The sequence below is a fragment of the Protomyctophum parallelum genome (genome assembly GCF_964188405.1).
Source record: "Protomyctophum parallelum genome assembly, chromosome: 15".
In the NCBI taxonomy this organism is placed as follows: Eukaryota; Metazoa; Chordata; class Actinopteri; order Myctophiformes; family Myctophidae; genus Protomyctophum; species Protomyctophum parallelum.
The window spans coordinates 7060751-7079619 of NC_139710.1; the positions used below are offsets into that span (position 1 = coordinate 7060751).

Sequence of the window (18869 nt, forward strand, 5' to 3'; positions counted from 1 at the left end):
TAGCCCCATGTTCGAGTGCCCCGCCCCCCTGAAAGAAATAGCTAAAATCGCTAAAACGAAAGAGACCAATGAAATTAAATTTACGTTCTCTCTAATAACCTAAAACATGAACCTTGGTGGAAAAAAACTAAAGTTGTCCTTTAAATTCCAGTCCACCTTCATGTGAATACAATTTAAAAAACTTAACATACCAAGAGACATTCCTAGCAATGACCTAGGCCAGGGGTAGGCAACCTTAGGCAAAGGTGCTACAGCTAACATTGGCAAAGGGGAGGGTGGATCACTGGCGAAAGTGTATCGTTTTTTTTTCTTCTTTTTTTAAGAAGAAAGGTTTAGTCAGTCGGTCACAAATTACATTGTGCACATAATTTGAATAACAAACTACTCGCCCCTTTACCAACTTGCCCCGGGCGTACAGCCGGCGGAACTGTGGCCTGGTATTCCTAATAAATTATGCTTAAACGGTTAAACCTAACCGTATTCCTAACCTTAACCGCAGTAAAACTATGCCTAACCCTAAACTTATTTCTAACCTTATTCTCAGTAAAACAAAATAAGGAATACAGGAACCGTCAGACCGAGAGGTCGGCGGAAAAATAGAGGGGCGAGATGGTTTAGGGGCGACAGTACCTGATACCCATAATTCCACAATCAGGGACAGTGGGGAGTCTGGGAGATAGGTGGGTTATTGCTAGTCTAATGATCATACAGCCAATATTTCTAAAGGTTGTTATGTATAACCTATGGACAATCAAAGGTAATAATTTAACATATGGATATGGCACACTGACTAAGAAAATGAAAGTATGGCACTTCATGTCAAAAAAGGATGCTGAACCCTGACCTAGGCTGTACTATTATATACAAACCATGTAGGAGGTCTTTTATGTTCCAAACTGTTCTTGATATTCTCCAATCTCCAGTGTTTCAAGGTTTCTCTGTAGATGTGGTCCCATGTCCGTTGAGATGGTGTTGTGGGTTAGTTTCCTGTGAGGGAGGTCCATCAACGTCTTCTCTGCCCCCCTGGGCAGAACCACAGCTGGCACCTGGGGAGGCCCAACTGTCTCGTCGCCGGTAGGCCTCACACAAGGGTAGGTCGGTACTGTCCCATTGACTGTAGCTTTTCAGAACAGAAACCAATAGGAGGCATAGAATCAGCGCAGCACAGCAAGAAAGGAGCAGACAAGAGCGCCCAGTCACAAAAAGCACATTCAGGGGAAAATGGAAAAAATTGTCAAGGGACCAAAGAAATAGGAGGACAGACAAGAATTAGCCACAAGGCCATGAAACAACAGCCAGTGTGAACAGAAAGCTTAGATGTTCTGGCGTTGCCTAATAGGGGCAATTTTATATTTCGTTGCACGACTGCGTCACTCAACGAAGTATAAATTAGGCTTGAGCCTGCAATCTGCATACAAAGTACAATATTATGCAATAGTTGGTGGTGGAGAAGAGAAAGAACAAGTGAGTGCAGCAAGGCAGAAAGGAGCCCTACATCCGGCATGCTAAAAGCAGTTTAAAGAAAGACAATCTCAGCCCTTTCTTACACAAAAAACAAATTAGACAAACTACAACTGTTTCGTTTCTACTTTATTTCTTAATCGTTGTGGGTCTACTGATAACTGATACAGAGTCACTGGAGGGTTAAGGACGGAAGGAAGCTATAAAAATTCGCCACCTGTATTTAGGCTATTTACAGAAAACAAAACCTTGGGAATCGTAATTAGTTTCACCTGGCCTAGTTTTAAATTTGACCTAAGAGAATAGAAAGTAACAGAAAACATGCATACGTCTACACATACTTACACATACAGGCTTTGCACTTTATATTTGTAAATTTAGATAGCATTATATAAATATTAAAAATGTATGTAAAATGTAGTATTAAAAACTAATGTACATTTTAAAAATACTATTTTCAACAGTTTGGTTTCTTGAACATGATTTACCCCCCATAAAGTATTTTATTTGCTTTCATTGCACGATTTCCCTTGATACATATCCAACATCCATCCATCTCTTTACATCCATTAATGAAATTGCCTTAACGAACTTTGAATGTGACATTTTGTGAATGAGCGGTTCTGATTTCATGCACTTCATGCAACATGGTCATCATTTCACTCCTGAGATGTTTTAGCCCTGGAGGAACTAAGGAATGAATAATATAGCATCATCAGTGCATTAAATAAGAACACCACTCAATTTATGCAAACACTTATCTATAATTGTCCAGTCAATATTTCTAAACTCGACACACAAAGTTCGGAAAGTTAACTTTGGTCCTTGGAATAAGCAACGCAGCTAAACGTGTGGGTAGCGCTTCCCAAAACATTGCCAAAATGGAAAGTGGTTGGTATTCACCCTTGCTTTGAGTTGCTTATTGGATTGGATGATTGCACTCTCACGCAGTAATAAGGAACAAAACAATTTGCCATTTTTACACTTTAATTTCTCAGTGTTAGGGAACTCAGTAGCATCTGGAAGATCCATACACAGCCACAACATCTTGGTATGGTATGGGGCAGTATCTCTCTCACAGGCAAGACAGAACTTGTCATCATTGAAGGCAATCTCAAATGCAGTACATATCGGGATGAGATTCTGGAGCCAGTGGCGATGCCAAATCTTCAGAATCTGGACAACGCTCAGCCCCACAGAGTACCTCCAGAATTTTGGAGTGGAGAGGATAGAATGGCGTGCCGTAATTCCAAACCTCAACCTAACTGAACACTTGAGATCAGCTTGGGCATGCTGTACGTGCTAGACTAGAGTGACCAACAGAACCACATTGGATGACAAAACCTGGTTGAGGAATGGGATGCAATCCCACAGAAAAATGTGCCTAGGTTGGTGAGCATGAGGTGGTACCTTTCTTACACCCGCTACTGAGTTCTATAACACTGAGTGTAAAAATGGCCAATATGTGTTGTTTTTTCCTTATTACTGTGGGAGAGTGCAATCATCCAATCCACTGACTAAGCAACTCAAAGCAAGGGTTGAATACCAACCAATTGTTTTGGAGGCGCTACCCACATGTTTAGCTGTATTGCTCATTCCACGAATGCACAATGCATACAAGCTATACTTCGTTGTAAAGGTGACTAATCAACAATTAGTATAATATAAAATACAATACCACTTGGTATTATTAAAGTGGAGAAATAATGGACCAAAGTTAAGTTTCTGAACTTTGTGTTCTGAGTTTATATCTCCCAGGATAGATACCAAAGAAAACGTCAAAACTGTCACGTCTTCACCATGTGAAGCCCACAGCCATTGACAGAATTTGAACAAAATTCAAAATGTAATTAGTCTTACCTTACCTTTATTGCTAGTTCTAAGTAAGTGCTGTGGTAAATGTATCCAGATATCGAGTAACTACCAAAGTAGTGTGTATGTATATATTTTTTTCTTTTTTCTTTTACCATTGCAACTTATTTCCAAATTAACCGCACACCGGTAAGGTTAGGAGGAACAATAAGTGCTGAGAAAAGGAAAAAAATATATACAGTCTTAGACAAATGTCCATAGACATATTTATATGCAAATCTTCAGTGGCATGTCCCTTTAAATCACGATATCCAGCAAATATAAGGTCTACTATTGACAATAATACACAACATCACGTATAATAAAATGAAGGCACTGTGACTCGATCATCAAGTACACCGTGAAGAAGATATAACCTGGTGGCATGTTATGTTTTGCATGATACCACAAAGTCAATATCACTTATTTGAAAATGAATGGCAAATGGTAGCTCAAACTAAATTTGAGGTTACCACAGTATTAAGGTTTTCGGGCAAGGAATGGGGTAAGATATTACACCTTACACGAGGCTTGGTGGTGAACGAACAAGGTACAAGAACAGCACGATGCTATGGAGGAGCATTGGGAATAAGGCCTGTATGAGCCTACTTGTACCTGGATGAGTAATATTCTTCCTCTAGCTCGTACAGGTCGATGGCGATCTCGTCGCGGAGATTTATGAGTTTCTTGTCACACTCCTCCTGCAGTGAGCGGAGATGCTGGTTCTGGAGGCTGATCGCATCGTTTACAGAAGGGAAGTCGTTCAGAATCAGGAACTGCTTCAAGTCAGATACCAGCTTCATCAGCGACTCACCCGCACGCACCTGTCACAGCAACAGAGAGAAAGAGAAAGATAGAGAAAGATAGTATTCATTTGATTTGGGTAAAAGGAATAAGAGTACCCAGGACACTGGTATACACATAAAAGCATAATCAAAGCAAGCCCCTTTCGGAACACTGTATACCTTTTTCTTTTTTGTATTTACAGTCATCCCAAATACAAACAAATTATGCATGGTTCCGAAAGGGGATAAATAAAACCCTTCCCTTAATTGGTCCTATGTATTGCGTGTCTCTTGCATAAGAATCATACGTTAAAAATACTTACAATGTAGACATTGTTGTAAGACCTTTTGACCCGGATCCACTGACAGCAGTTATGGGAGTCAGGGGGCCCGGGGTCAAACTGTCTACTTTCCAATATAACATGGTAAAATATGTGACTCTACTGGCTCGCAGAGTCAGACTGATACTGTTGAATTGGAAACAAGCACAGGTTCCGACTCACACTTCACTTATGAGAGATGTTACAATGTTACACTGTTACAATGTTACACTGTACAATGTTCACTTATGAGAGATGTTACAATGTTACACTACTTACAATTGGAAAATATTAAGTTTGAATTGAGAGGGAGTGAAGATAGATTCTACCAGACATGGCAACCCTTCATTGAATATTTCAATAGGTGCACGCTAGTGTTTTTTCTTTATTTTATTTTTTCTCTTTAAAAAAAAGAATGTCTGTAATTCACTTAATTTACAACAACATGTTGGGAAAGTTTGAGAGCAAGAGTGTCTGTCCTGTTGTCTGTTTTGTTTGTCTGTTCACACTTGTCATTGTTTAACTGTTTTTTCATGTTTATCACATTTATGTCTTTTTTATTATGTATTGTATGTGGAACATTTACATTGCCTGTTTTTTTTCTTCATTTTATTTAACAGAACTCATTATCATTGTCGATAATATTCTGATGTTGTCATACAAAAAATGCCTAATAAAAACAGTATTAAAAAAAAAAAAAAACTTACAATGTTGGCCGCTCTAACGTGCATCTCATAATGGTCTTGCTCCCCTTGGGTGGCTCGAGAAACCTGCGTTTCGTCTTCGATCTGTTGGAAATACGTTTTCCAAAACATTAATATATTATATATATACCTGTAGACAACAGCTGGTATCAGAGCGATTCAGAAAGTAGTGCCAGATTAAGTAAAAATAATCTGTGTTAAAGAGGAGGACTCAGTACGGTACCTTTGCCGTTTTGATTATTTCTGTGAAGTTATCCAGAATGGATCTGATGTCATCCTTAAGTCTTTTATTGTAGTTCTGGAGGAGCGTCTCTTTGCTCTGTGAGACTCTCTGAGTAGCCATCCTGCGCAGGAGACGGCAGCAGAGCTAACTTTACCTGACTGTAGTAAACACATCCAGGACATGGGCATCACAATCAGGCAATACAAGAGATCACGTCCATTCAATTCAATGATTGCACAAAAGAAACGGACATGGAAATGTATACTGGCTATTCGAGCAAATGTCAAACGCTTAAGCTATTTTACACAATTATATAATATATATATAATACGTACCTCCTATTGCATAGTCTGATTGATTGCGTTACTTTGCAACTCTGTCAGAATTAACCAGAGCCGTGCCAGTATTAGAGCCGTTAGGAATTAAAACCATAGGAATAAAACAGCTCGTGAAGTGTGCACTATTGTTTTTCTCCATTTCCGTTTCCGTTCCGACTTCTGATTCCGACCGACAGTTGGTAGGGGCTAGAACCAAGCATGGGGGGAGGGGGGGGGGGGTAGAAGGGTTTGCGAGCGACGTTGCTACGTGACGGCCATCTTACTTCGGGCAGTTCGGGGCAGTATAACATTGTGTCTATGGGGCATGCACTTTTAAATAACCATAACTTGCAAATTTTTCAAAGGTTTGGTTTGTTATAAACGTCAGAGACGCCCGCATACTTAAATTATTTTATACAACGTTCATATAAAAAACGAAATCAAGCAGATAAGCATCCTGAATAATAGCCACGTTGACAACGTTTGTAATAAACCAACCCGTTTGTAAATCGTCAATATTTGAGCGAGTTATGACTGTTTTTGTTTGAGCTGCCATAGAACATACGATACTGTACCGTAGCCCCGAAGCAAGATGGCCGCCGAATGAACTACGCCAGAGAGTCCGCCTTGAGCCATCTAGCCTTTATATGGGAATATACGGGTAGGAACCGTATTTTCACAGACGAAGAGATGGTTCCGCTTGAATAAATAAAAATAAATATCCTGGACTCAGGGAACGTACACACGTAACGTCATTGTTATTGACCTTATAACTTTGTTCTAATCTAGAGCTATGATCTAAACCTAACCTCGCGTCACCAGAGTATCTTTGATGAATTGAACAATGTGGACCCTGTTGTAAACAAGTGTAATGCTTAATTGGGTCGTCCACTCACAGTAAACAGTCTTTGTATTGAGTTTGTGCTTAAAATGTACTGTAAATTCTACAAACTGTTAATAAATATTTCAATCAATCAATCAATAACCTATTGAAAATGGAGGACCCTCGATGTAAAGAAGTCGAAGTGCTTTTTCTGATTATATCCTCAGTAGCAGTTTTTGTATTGACCTGTACTTTCGTTTGAACTATAGCCTACCCATTCTACAAACTGAATAAAAAAAATCAATCAATATGTAGGCCTATACCTAATGTGAAAGTTGTTTTAAGCACCCTCGATCGCATTCAATTTCAGATGACCAAACTGTTTATACTGACCTCTAGTGGTGGTCAATTCACACGCCCTCGTTTAAAACCCCGAACTCAAGTTTAAATGACACACACGCGCGAAAGAGACACAGACTGTTCTGTTGCTTGTTTTACATTCATTTAATATTTTCCTTATGACATGACAGTTTTCAAGGCAAGCTTTGCAGCATGACTCAAGTATTTTCATAATGAGTGCTATAGGGTACAGCATCTGAAGCTGTCATGTCTGAGATAAGTTTCTTATTTGACAGACTGTGGCCAAAATACATTCGATATAAACCTCATGTTATGTGTTATAATCAAAACACTCCTAGAATCTGACTTGACAGTTTGTCAGCGGCTTTGTGCAACCTTCATTTATAGAGATGATTGAGTGACATAAGTAGCCTAAGCATTTATAAAAGATTGTACACTCCAAGAAGATGATTTACATGTTAACACAAGGAAGGAATGAAAGATCACACTTTGACATGAATTGTTTTGGTAGTCCATTCTTGAATGTGCCATGTAGGGGTGGAAAAAGTGCCTCAAGACTTCAAAGGTAAAAGGCAACAACATTTTCAAGGTTATTTTTAAAAAGGAGGAAAAGAAAAAAACAGAAGGAAAGAAAGAAATAAGACTCGCCACTATGAGGGCTCAACTGTGATAATTACAATCCTCTGTATCATTTACATGAAGCACAAGAGCTGTAGTTAGTTGCACGATGCTGAAGGCAAGCATTGGTTTAGTTAGAGGAAGTTATTTGTGCATGTTTTCACTTCAGGTGCTTTAATCACGGCCAGCCAGCCAGCACAAATTCAGAGATGGGCGTAATAAACAAAGATGAAAAAAGAAAAAAAGGCTGTTGATGTGCACAAAGGAGACAGCAAAAGGAACATGATTGTTCAGAAGCATTTGGTTGTCATAGCGAGTGCAAAAATATGATCCAGTAAATGCATCGGCTAATTAGGAAGCATACAACAAAATGGCAGCCATGTTGTGAATAATGTGGATGTGTGTGTGTGTGTGTGTGTGTGTGTGTGTGTGTGTGTGTGTGTGTGTGTGCGTGTGTGTGTGAGAGAGAGACAGAGTTTTTAGCAGAACCCTAAAAACTGATTGACTGACTGTAAAGCAAAAAATAAGTAACAAATTAAAGTACATTTTAAGAATTACACAAGATATAACAGGAATTATTTGACTGTATTGGGTATGTAGTGCATTCATATAAAGCTGGCATGTAATGTAGAATAATAGAATAATAATGTTAACATTTTCATCACACACACATGGCAGGAGCCATAAACACAACACAATACACAGGACAGACAAGTTAGACTGACACTGAGCAAGTACAATTTCAAACATTAAACATTGTGTGAAATGTATCCGTTTATTATCCAGCATCCGATTAAGGTAGAAATATTGGGTATAACAGTACTGTTCAGATGCAATGCTTTTCATCCTAAATACTGAGACAAAGGGGAGAGGAGTATTCAGTGGGATCGGATAGCATAAGAAAGGTAATATAATTGCAGTTCAATTCCTATGAATTAATGAGACACTAGCCTGTATCATAGCTTCGCAAATTACAAGTGCTATAAGGGCTTTTTTCTTCTTCATTTTAAGCCTTTGTCAAGTTATAATCATATGAGCTGACCAAGCTCAGCACTTCCATTCTTAGAACCTTGTTTCAGAGACATGGAAGTTTAATGTGGCAATGTCACTCTAAAGGTACAGTTTCACAGTAAAGCTCGAATGTCCAGGAAGCTAAACTGCCAAAACGTTGAGATAAATTAGTCCCTAACTGAGCAATATTTAAGAGCCGATATGTCATACTGTAACTGAGGTAGGCAGGAAAAGAAACAAATATTGACTACCATAATCCTAAGTGCGTACCGAAGGTTGCGTGACACTTCATGATATTAATGAAAAGGACAAGAAAAAAAGAAAAAAAGAAAGCCAGCTGGAGCCTGGGACTGACGTCAACTTCCTTATCCTATTGCAGCATTTAAGTATAGTGGAGACCATCTACTACTATTAAAACAAAATCGAGCCATCTAAGAATGAGATCCACGAAGGCCTGCAGTCCAGCCAAAGTGCTGGTGACAGCATGCAGTGTGCCTGTTTTGATGTGCATAATTTAATGGCTCCAATACATACAGCCCTTATCTGTGCCTTCCTTTAGGGCTTTTCTTGTGGAACCTTAAGGTGAAAGGGCGCAGAAACAAATGGGTCTACAGCACCCACCTCTGAGGTCCACGAGTGAAGCGGACCAACAGCCACCGAACCCACAGCCGCTTGTCTGCTCACATTAGAAACGACCCTATGAGCTGCTACAGGCTGCTGGGGCAAAGGTCCCTCAAAGTGTCGAGAATATTTGGCCAGGGCTTGTGGGCGGAACGGTTGTGGGGCAACCTGTCCAAGCACTGCTTGTTCAGGTGTTATCGAGTGAGCAACAGTGGGATGAGTGTACAGATGGGTCTTGGGCTGAGGTGACATACTATCGACTGCTGTAGCCTCCTTCTTCCTCCCAAAAGGAGCCTGCATGAACACATCCATGTTGTGTGGCGTTGCGGAGGGGGCACGGGAGAACGGAGCATTGGCAAACACATCGCTCGCTTCATCTTGTGCAATCCGAAATGGGGCTTTAGAGAAGACATCTGGAACTGCATCTGTACCCCTTGTCGGTTGGGGTGCCTGCTGCGAATGATTCTGAGCAAAAGTGTTTGGAGCATCTGGATGGAAGTCAGCAGATTCTTGTATTGGTAATACAGGTAATACAGAGTGCTGAGATGGTTGGTGGCGTAACTCAGACCCTTGTTCCTCTTCATCTTCAGAGTCTAGTAGCAATGGTCTGGAGCCACTGCAGTCATGGGTTCCTGCCTCACACTCTGCTGCTCCCCGGCTGTGCTGTTCTTCCATCTCAGCTTCCTCCTCCTCTTCTTCCTCTTCCTCCATTTCGTCCTCTTCTTCCTCGCTAGAGTGAACACAGCCCTCATCTGCTTCAGCCTTTAATACCGGTGCAGCCGCCTCACTCTGCTCGCTGAGCACAGTATACCCGTTACTCTCCCCTTTTAGTTCTGCAGCACAGAGAAAAGGCAAAAACAATCAATTAAAGAAAGGAAACAAATTTGCAGGTATCTTCTAGTATTCAACACATAAATGTCACTTACAAGACACCTCACCCTACAGTTCCATCAGTATTAAGTGCAGCTGTCCATCAAAGCTTATATATATCACATAATGTGTTAACAGCTATTAACACTAAGCAATCGATGGAAGTGACCTTACAGTCACAAGTGACCGTAAGTTCAACAAAAACACTAGACATACTCTACTACTCTACAGAACTACTAACACAACACAGACAAGACGAGCCATCACTACCACTACAACATAAAATTACCTTGTTTCAGCAAATTGCTTTCTCAACAGCTGCACAATCCTCTATGCACATTTACTCAACCATCAGCAAAACCTGCCTTGCTCAGCCTGGAGCACAGAGTCAAAAAAGTAGCAAGGGTGACGGTTTGGATATAGGGGGTTGGAGCAGACACTGTTGAACAAGGAAGGAGCTCAGAGAGGAGTGAGTAGGTCAATGGAAACAAGAAGCCAAAGCACTCACTGGAATCACAATATTGTTAGAAGCCGGGGACAGACACAGGAGCAGAGACAGAACAGTCTTACCTCAGCAGTGTGGGCAGCAGCTGTTAACTGGCAGCTCTAGGGAAGATGGTTAGTGGCAGCCATTAAAGGAAAGCACCAGCTTTCAGTTCAAACACTAGGGCTAGGACCACATTGTTCCTGCTTAGCATACCAAGTTGTATTGTTGCTTAAAATCAAAGAGGTACTTTGTTTTCCCTTGGAAAGCAGATGTCACAAAATCAATACAGATGGAATTTCAGATAGTAATTTAACCTTAAAAAACATATTGTAAAGCAATGTGGGTGGGTTGTAAATCCGAGAAATTATCAAGATTAGTTGAATGATTCAATATGGGCAATATCTCCTGTAATCATAAAAATGAAAACACTGGCATGTCCCTTTAAATCTTATGGCGCTGTGCTGTCAGCCAAAGGGAAAGGCACGTACTGAGTGAGTTTAAGTGTTGATACGCCATAACAAAGTGAGACACATTATTCTCTCTGGGTGTTGTTATCACCAAGGTTGATCAATTGGGCAACCTTGGCTAGTGAGATAGAGGTCCTAGTTGCTACCATAAAGTAGGATTAGACTACATTTTGACTGACCACGGGAATGATCAATAGGCTATCAGTTCAATCATAAAGACTTGAGGCTGATTCTACAAATGCCTTCTAAATCAGTAATGTACTTTCAGGATTAAAAAAAAAAAAGTTCAAAAATAGCAGATGTACAAGCTTGCAGTCCGACACAAAGTGACGCGCTGTGAGTTTGCTATTTTTGAATAGACAACACTAAAATCTAAAATGACATAGATGGGTTAAAGCAGGGGTGCCCACACTTTTTAGACTTGAGGGCTACTTTCAAAATGACCAGCTCAACCAGATCTACCCACCAAAAATATTATCCCATTGCTGAAAATAGTTACATTAGGCAAACACTCTTGGAATGGGAAATAGAGGGCAGAAATGGAATTGGTAGGGTGTTTTCATATAACTTTGTAATACTGATGTTTGTGCAAAACTGCGAAACACTTGAAAACAAAGTATTGCATTTTGGGTTTTGAGCTTCCCTTTTTTATGTCTATTATTATCACCTTAATTTAAGTGGCAGATGCCAAAAATAGTTTTTAAATAATTACATTTATATTTTAGGGGCATGTCATGTGGTCTACCTGCACGGCCTGAGTGATCTATTGGTAGATCACAATCTACCTTTTGGGCACCCCTGGGTTAAAGGAAATAAATACAGTATCTGAATACTAATTCAATTCACAATATTCAAAATAGACCAAAAACAAAGACTGCGAGCCCCTGCTTTCTTTGGTAGAACAATCAATACAGAAAGACCAAAGAGACTGAAGTTACATTCACATTTACAAGTTTTATTCCCTTATCATTTTGTTTTTACTATTTTTCCCCCTCAATTCATAAAAATATAAGTACACACTGGATAATAACTCTGCTTTGACATATTATGGACATTTTCTGCCAAATCATGTAACTTTTGAAATAATCGAAGTAATTATATCGGTCACTGTTTAAACCCAACCAACACACTAAGTACATCGGTTCCACACAGCAACACAAGACTATACGGGCAAGGCTAGAACTCTACAGAATACAGCACTGTGGTGTCTAAGAATATTGTATTTTTGTTATTGAAGAATTGCATAGGTTAGCCACACCAAAACCTGCAAATGACTGCACTGTTCAACATTACTTGTGAAAAACAAAATAAATGCATAGTTTTAGTGACTAATTATTTGTCGCATAATTTATGCAATTCTTATAATGACCCACAGGCCAATGTCTGTGACTAACCTTAAAAATGTACACGGTTCCAAACAGTGAATACGTTTCAAGCAATTAACTTTATTTCCATTTCCTGGATATAAACTAGGCAAAGCCTTGCTCGTCAGTCAGATTACTTAGCTATTAGGTCAGCTAGTTATGAGCAATTATTGTGACATTATGAATCTGGAAATAAAATTATAATGGGATAAATTGTCTTGTGGGATTATCCCCGTCAATATAGGCTACAGTCAGTCGCTTGTTTAAAAACAACATGATTGCACTGACATGAAACCATCTATATGGCATTGAGAGGAAGCGAGAATAGAACCATTATTCATTTCACAAAGGAATAAATAACTTTAACTTAAAGCATATAGTAATGGTTACATCTCAATGGAAAGTTATGCTTTTAACACATTTACAAGTTTAGGAAACAGTTAAATGTATGTTCTGGTACTGTATGTGTCAGTGTAATTTCTGATATATTCAGTAACTGATATGCACTATACAATGGTAACTTCTGACTATGCCAAGGGCGTTTTGTGACTTTCATCTGGGCTGAAGGCAATTAAAAAAAAAGGTGGGTTTAAGGACTTATAATCCATATCATAGAAGGAAAACCCTTCCTATGTAATGCAAGTTGTACAGTTAGTTGGTTTGTAAGATTCACATGTGGCTCTGCTCAGCTTATATGCTATGAGCAGAGGAAACCGAGAAGGGCTACAGGATCAGAGATATCAAGAATCATGTTCCGTCATAAGCTCTGCCTTGCACTGAGTGCCGTTTCCAAGATGTTGCGGAAACTTATTCCAGTCATGCAACTTAAAGTCAAATCGCTAACAATATGAAAATAATTTGAAACGAGTGCTTAAAATACTAAAATACCCAATGAGATTAGTCACAAGAACAGAGTTGCACCTACAGATTAGGATAACTGATGTTCAGACTGTGACATGAATGGAGAAATAGACAAAAGGACTTTGGACAAAAGAGGACTCATCATTGCACTCTTAAACACTCTTATAAAATACAGCTTAGCAAATAATACAGAGAAATAAAAATAAAAACTTATATTTTGTACTTTTCATATTGATTTCATATTGATACGCACTTCATACATTCATCATGATTCTAATTTTCTATCATGTCACATGTATTCATACCATGATATATGAAATGCTTCTACATATTGAACACTTTGTAGTCTACTTTACTGCCAGGGACAATTGCGGAAATCTAAACAGTGGTTTTATATACAAAGGAATGGATAAGAATATCTTTCCAGAATGGAAATGAATATTACTCTGATCTACTGTAGGGGGAAGCGACTTCAAGGAAATGTGGTACAAGAGGAGAGGGATAAGATAAGTACAAGACAGAGAGGATGTGAATAGGAAAGGGAGAGGGAGTAAACATGTGCAACATCACACATAAACCACAAATCCCATTATACTTTATTGCATGTCAAATGACGATCATAGCAGATCTACAAGCTAATAACACATCACAAGACATTGTGAGCTTGTAGATCTGTTCTTTTTTGCCAAATGTTCACTTATTATGACATGCCCAAAATAGGGATGCTAGGATTCATGTGGTTAAAGAGGAGACAACACAATGTAGTCTGTCTGATCAAACCTACACTGCATAAATGGATGGGATGCATTCCCTCTTGCTCTCAATAGTGACGTACAGAAACAATGTTCTCAACTTCACAGACCCTGAGACCAGACATAATGGCAATTTTGGCAAAGCTGGCACACCTTGAAACATCTCTTTATCTAACTTTGGCATGTTTACCATCCCTTTTCTTTCCACTTTTCTTGCCAATGGGATAGCAAAGAAGATAAAGATATTGATCCAAACCATTCACAAAAAAAGTCCTTCATAGTTTTAACATGCATTTTAGGTGATGGTCATGTGTGCTGCCATGACCAAAGTCACGGAACATTAGTCAGCAAATTCATATGATTCATATTGGTTTCCTCAGTTTTCATGATTTCAATATCATTATAATTGGTAGTTTCCAAGGCTACACTACCAGGAAAAGAAACACCAGCTCAAGAGCCACAATGAGGTAACAACAAAATTACAGGTAGGGCAAAAATGCAATTTCTACACTGCGTCAAAGATCAGCCTAACTAAAGCAAACATCACACACTTACTATTTGGGTGTATCTCGGAATAGTTATATAGAATTCAAATGATTTGACAACAATAAATGGCACAGATTCCATGTGTGCATTGAGATTGCATTCATCCAAACCATTTGAAAAGCAGCAGAACATTCCTTGTTCTAGTGTTGCAGTGAATGACAACAATAGCATTGGTCACTTCCTAGTTTATGGCCATAGTCCAATCAATGCAAGCAGCCGATAGCGATAATTCACTTTGAACACGCTCTGGGCGTGTTGTTGCCTGGTCCATAGTTAGCCTCCTGAAGGCATTCACTACGCATGTTCAAAGCTAATATTCTAAGCTAATGCAAGAAGTGCAGTAAATTATCCAGGAGGGTTAAAGCATTGCACTGATCATGCTACAGTCAGACCCATGACACATATGAGTTTGCCGAAAGGTGGTTTGTACGGGTAAAGCGCCAACCCTGATACGTATACAAATACAGCGAACACAATGTAGTGGGGTTGAGCCAGATAATATGGACATGTAATGCAGGGTGATCCCCATGGCAGCACACTGGATGAGCCCAATGATTGACAGTATGAGGAAAGCATGGACATAAGCAGCAGCCAGTTAGACAGAAACAGACAAGTGCCAAGGGGTTAATATATAGGTTAATTTAGTCCTTTTTGCACAACCCATTGGGCCAACAAAAATGACGTATTTTCAATACTGAAAAATACCAATGTTTTGTCAAACACTTGTTGTACGACAAAGTCTAAATTCGCCTTACTGTCGTTTCCATAGTGGAAATGTCAATGACCAGCCCGATGTTTGAAAATGAGCTTATCAGGCAAGTTGAGATGGAGTTGAAGCCAAGGAGGCACATAAAGAGAGCGGTTCCACTGAACCAATCTATGCTGGCTCCTCAGCTTCACCTTGTAAGGTGCTACAATAAAGGCAAATTTATACAATATCGTACGACACTTGCTCAACAAAAAGTACGTATTTTTGCAGAATGATACACATCAAAAGGGTCGTGCGATGAAGTATAAATCAAACCAAAGTGCCTCTGCTTCCCCCATCTCTATCCCCCTTTGTTACGATTGCACACCGCCCCTTCGACCTCTCTCCCACAACCCCTATAGGTCGATGAGCTGATCCACCAGCAGGAGAGAGCGGGCCATGTTGGGGATGCTGGACTCTGAACTGCCACTGTTGCTGCGCGAGTGACCACCTGAAACGTGCAAGAAAGAGAGGAAAAGAAAGACAGACAGAGAGAGATGGACATGGAAATGCCAAGGGAGTGTAAGAGCGTGAAAAACAAGCAAAAGAATAAGTAATATTAACATAGACCGCAAAGGTGAAGAGTTGATGAGGATGAGGTCAGGATGATGAACAGAAAGATGCATATGACAAACAGGGGTAAGGAAGAGAAAGACAGAGATAGAGAGTAAGCTGGGTGTTATCTTAATACAGCTGCATCATTTCAGGGAGAGAGTAGAAGAACGTATACATCCTAACTTTGAGAGGAGATTGCTGTATTCTATTCTTTGTCCAATCCCATTTTTGGCTATAAATAGTCAGACAAACGATCAAGAGCCAAACACATGCAAAGTGGAAGGATCCCTGGCGGCGTGACACTGGCAATAACTAAGGGAATGTGAGAGAGCTCACTGATGTGAGAGCTTGAGTGGATGAAAAGCCGTAATGTCATCCAAGACATCTCCCATCATCAGCTTCACATCAATGGCCACAGCATGAACACTGATGATGTTAGCGCTTTCTGAATGAAGGGCTCATCATTCATCTTTATGTGGCGGATGCGCTGCCTGAGGAGGGAGGCTTCTAACCCTAGGCTTTAGCAGGTGTGGGAAGTAGGCTTGGACCAATAATCGAACATTGCGATATTTGATACCATATAGTATGGCAGGGCAATTCAACTGGCGGCCCGCGGGCCATAATTTTCAAACTGCTAGTGTTAGATTATCATACTGAATGAAATTATAAATTATATTCTATCATATTCAAGGTCTTCTGGAGAGAAATTAGACAGACTCCTGCAGAGTGTGTGTGTGTGTGTGTGTGTGTTTGTATTTTCAGCTAGTGCTCGTTGACGCTCGTTCTGTCAAATAGGTCTATTCTAAGGTATAGCATATACTTGTATAGTCATATATCACCTTGTGCTCATACTGTGCATTAGCCTACATAAATCTTTGTGTTTGAACACAAAATGCATTTGTAGAATGCAAATAATGCCGCGCTTCGTGCACACACTCAATCATTCTACAGTTGTGGCCCCCGACCTAATCTAGTGGAATACCCCTGCTGTATCTCACACACACACACACACACACACACACACACACACACACACACACACACACACACACACACACACACACACACACACACACACACACACACACACACACACACACACACACACACACACACACACACACACACACACACACACACACACACACACACACACACACACACACACACACACACACACACACACACACACGATATTGAATATCGCAATATGTTGACTCAAGGAAATTTGGGATATCAGCCAAGCCTAATGGGAAGGTGCTCATCTCTGTATTATGCTAGCCTGCTTACCTTGGTTGGAGGTTTTGGAGATGAGCACAGGAATGGGATCAAACTCGTCCTCAGTGCCCTTCTCCCCACCCGACATGAGGAAAGCAGAGTCTGCGGCGAAGGAAGAGGAAGTAAAGGCGGAGGCGGGAAGATAAAATGCAGCCCAGAAAAAGAGCAAAAGGGAAGGAGGATGCAAGGAGTTTCTAACAAAATAGTTGCAGCCAGGGCAGTCCCAATGCTTAAAAGCCATGCACTTTATGTGGCTTTTGGCTCTTCTACAAATGAGTCAAGGGTCTGTTTATGGTCTCATTAGATGTACTCTACTCATCACATATCACATTAGACAAAATGCACGTCTACTCTGTAGACAGGCTTGGAGATTGATTGGTGGTCTGGTCTGGTCTGGAATGCATTGGCCTAAACACCTGAGACATAAGGCTCACAGTGAGGTACTGCAGAGAGAAGGTCTTACCAGAAGCTGTCTGGCCGGGGGGCAGTGACACAGAGGCCAGCTCATCCAGACAGGAGCAGGATGAGGAAGGGAGAGCAGAGACAGACTGGGATCCAGGAGTGGAAGGGTGTGATAACAGATCGCCCAGCAGAGAATCCTCCCCAGCCAGAGGGTCTGAGAGAGGACGAAACAAAGCCAGACCAAACCAGAAGAATTAGGAAGGTAAGAAAGTTACAGTACAAAGGCAGACGAGAGAGCACAGAGTTAGTAAGTCACTTCATTCAGGGTTGGCTCATCCTACACTGGGCCAGCAGAAGGCAACCAATGCAGCCAGCAGGGTGATTTGGGGAATAATATAATAATACAGACAGCCAAAGTTGCCAAACACAGATACACGGACAGGAGCAAAAACCTGGCCACCCTGGCAAGACAAAAAACAAGGTCAAATTCATGGGCAACAGACATGCTCAGGAAAACCTGTGTTATCTATTGGCCGGTCTTCCAAAGTCAACCATTGCGGGAGTATTTAGGCCATGGTTATATTTTCCAAAGTCAGCATTGCCAATAATGCACGTTTCAGTCTCAAGAAAACCCTTGGCCCTGCAATTATGCGACACTGTCAATCACTCCAGACAACACAGCTGGCTGCATATAAGAACAGTGACATCATATGTCATTTGAATTGGGTTATGACGCCATTCTGTGTCAAAGAAAGACATTTTTATACTGTCAACCACAAATTACAATAACTATTTCTGCTGTAAAGGTGCTGGAGTGAAAACCTTGTGTAAACAATGGGGAACAACAGAAGATGAGAAGATCGTAACCTCAGATGGCTATAATAAACAGATTTAAATTCTTATTTGATCATTGCTGATAATGCGCAAGAAACTGACCTGGTAAGCTGGTGGAGATGAACTCTGATTGGCCAGCATGTCGCTGGGCTTGGGGGGCCTCCAGGCCAGGAATCAGGGAGTCCACACACATGTCTGTTGTCGCTACATAAACAAGGGAATGAAAACATAAATTAAGATAAAGTATTGACATTTTTTAAGAGTAGGTAGGGAGACTATTGTGTGAATATGTAAAGCTTAATAAGATTCCTCACTCCTTTTACCCCATAGGCCCTTCTGACTTCAAGAATGTTATAAAATGTGTACATATGTAGAGATGGAGAGAAGAAGCAAAGCAAGGTATGACAGATGCATGCAGACTTAACAGGTGATTCTAGGGCCATTGCCTGTACCATTGCCGGAGCCCTCCACAGAACTGCTGAAGGGGTCAGCCAGGGGTAAGAGGTCAGGGAGCAACAGAGAAGTCTCTGGGGACTTCAGTCCCTCAATCAGCTTCTCTATGAGCCATTGAGAGAGAGGCAGACAGAGTGCAGAGGGAGAGCGAGAGAAAG

The 18869-nt window shown here is 40.5% G+C and overlaps 2 protein-coding genes across 5 annotated transcripts in view; both read right to left on the minus strand.

Annotated features, from left to right (window-relative positions):
• Positions 1–79: 79 nt before the first annotated feature.
• med22 (mediator complex subunit 22) lies at positions 80–5820 on the minus strand. 3 transcript variants are annotated; one of them, XM_083783186.1, is made up of 5 exons: positions 5680–5820; positions 5345–5465; positions 5125–5205; positions 3928–4136; positions 80–1120 (listed from the first exon to the last, which is right to left on the minus strand). In XM_083783186.1, exons 2-5 carry the CDS (start codon positions 5462–5464, stop codon positions 928–930), a joined length of 603 nt encoding a protein of 200 aa, XP_083639312.1. In that variant the 5' UTR covers position 5465; positions 5680–5820; the 3' UTR covers positions 80–927. The 3 variants fall into 3 exon arrangements, with proteins under 3 accessions (XP_083639312.1, XP_083639311.1, XP_083639313.1); XM_083783185.1 differs by having other exon boundaries at positions 5345–5502; XM_083783187.1 differs by lacking the exon at positions 80–1120 and having other exon boundaries at positions 1573–4136; positions 5345–5502.
• Positions 5821–7905: 2085 nt separating this feature from the next.
• aak1a (AP2 associated kinase 1a) overlaps positions 7906–18869 on the minus strand; it is a 39885-nt gene continuing 28921 nt past the window's right edge. For both annotated transcript variants that reach the window (XM_083784908.1, XM_083784907.1), the window contains 4 exons: positions 18361–18462; positions 17486–17638; positions 17035–17124; positions 7906–9927 (listed from right to left, as the gene is read on the minus strand). In XM_083784908.1, the coding sequence (XP_083641034.1) occupies positions 9029–9927; positions 17035–17124; positions 17486–17638; positions 18361–18462 (1244 nt within the window). In that variant the 3' untranslated portion in view covers positions 7906–9028. The remainder of the gene's footprint in view (positions 9928–17034; positions 17125–17485; positions 17639–18360; positions 18463–18869) is intronic.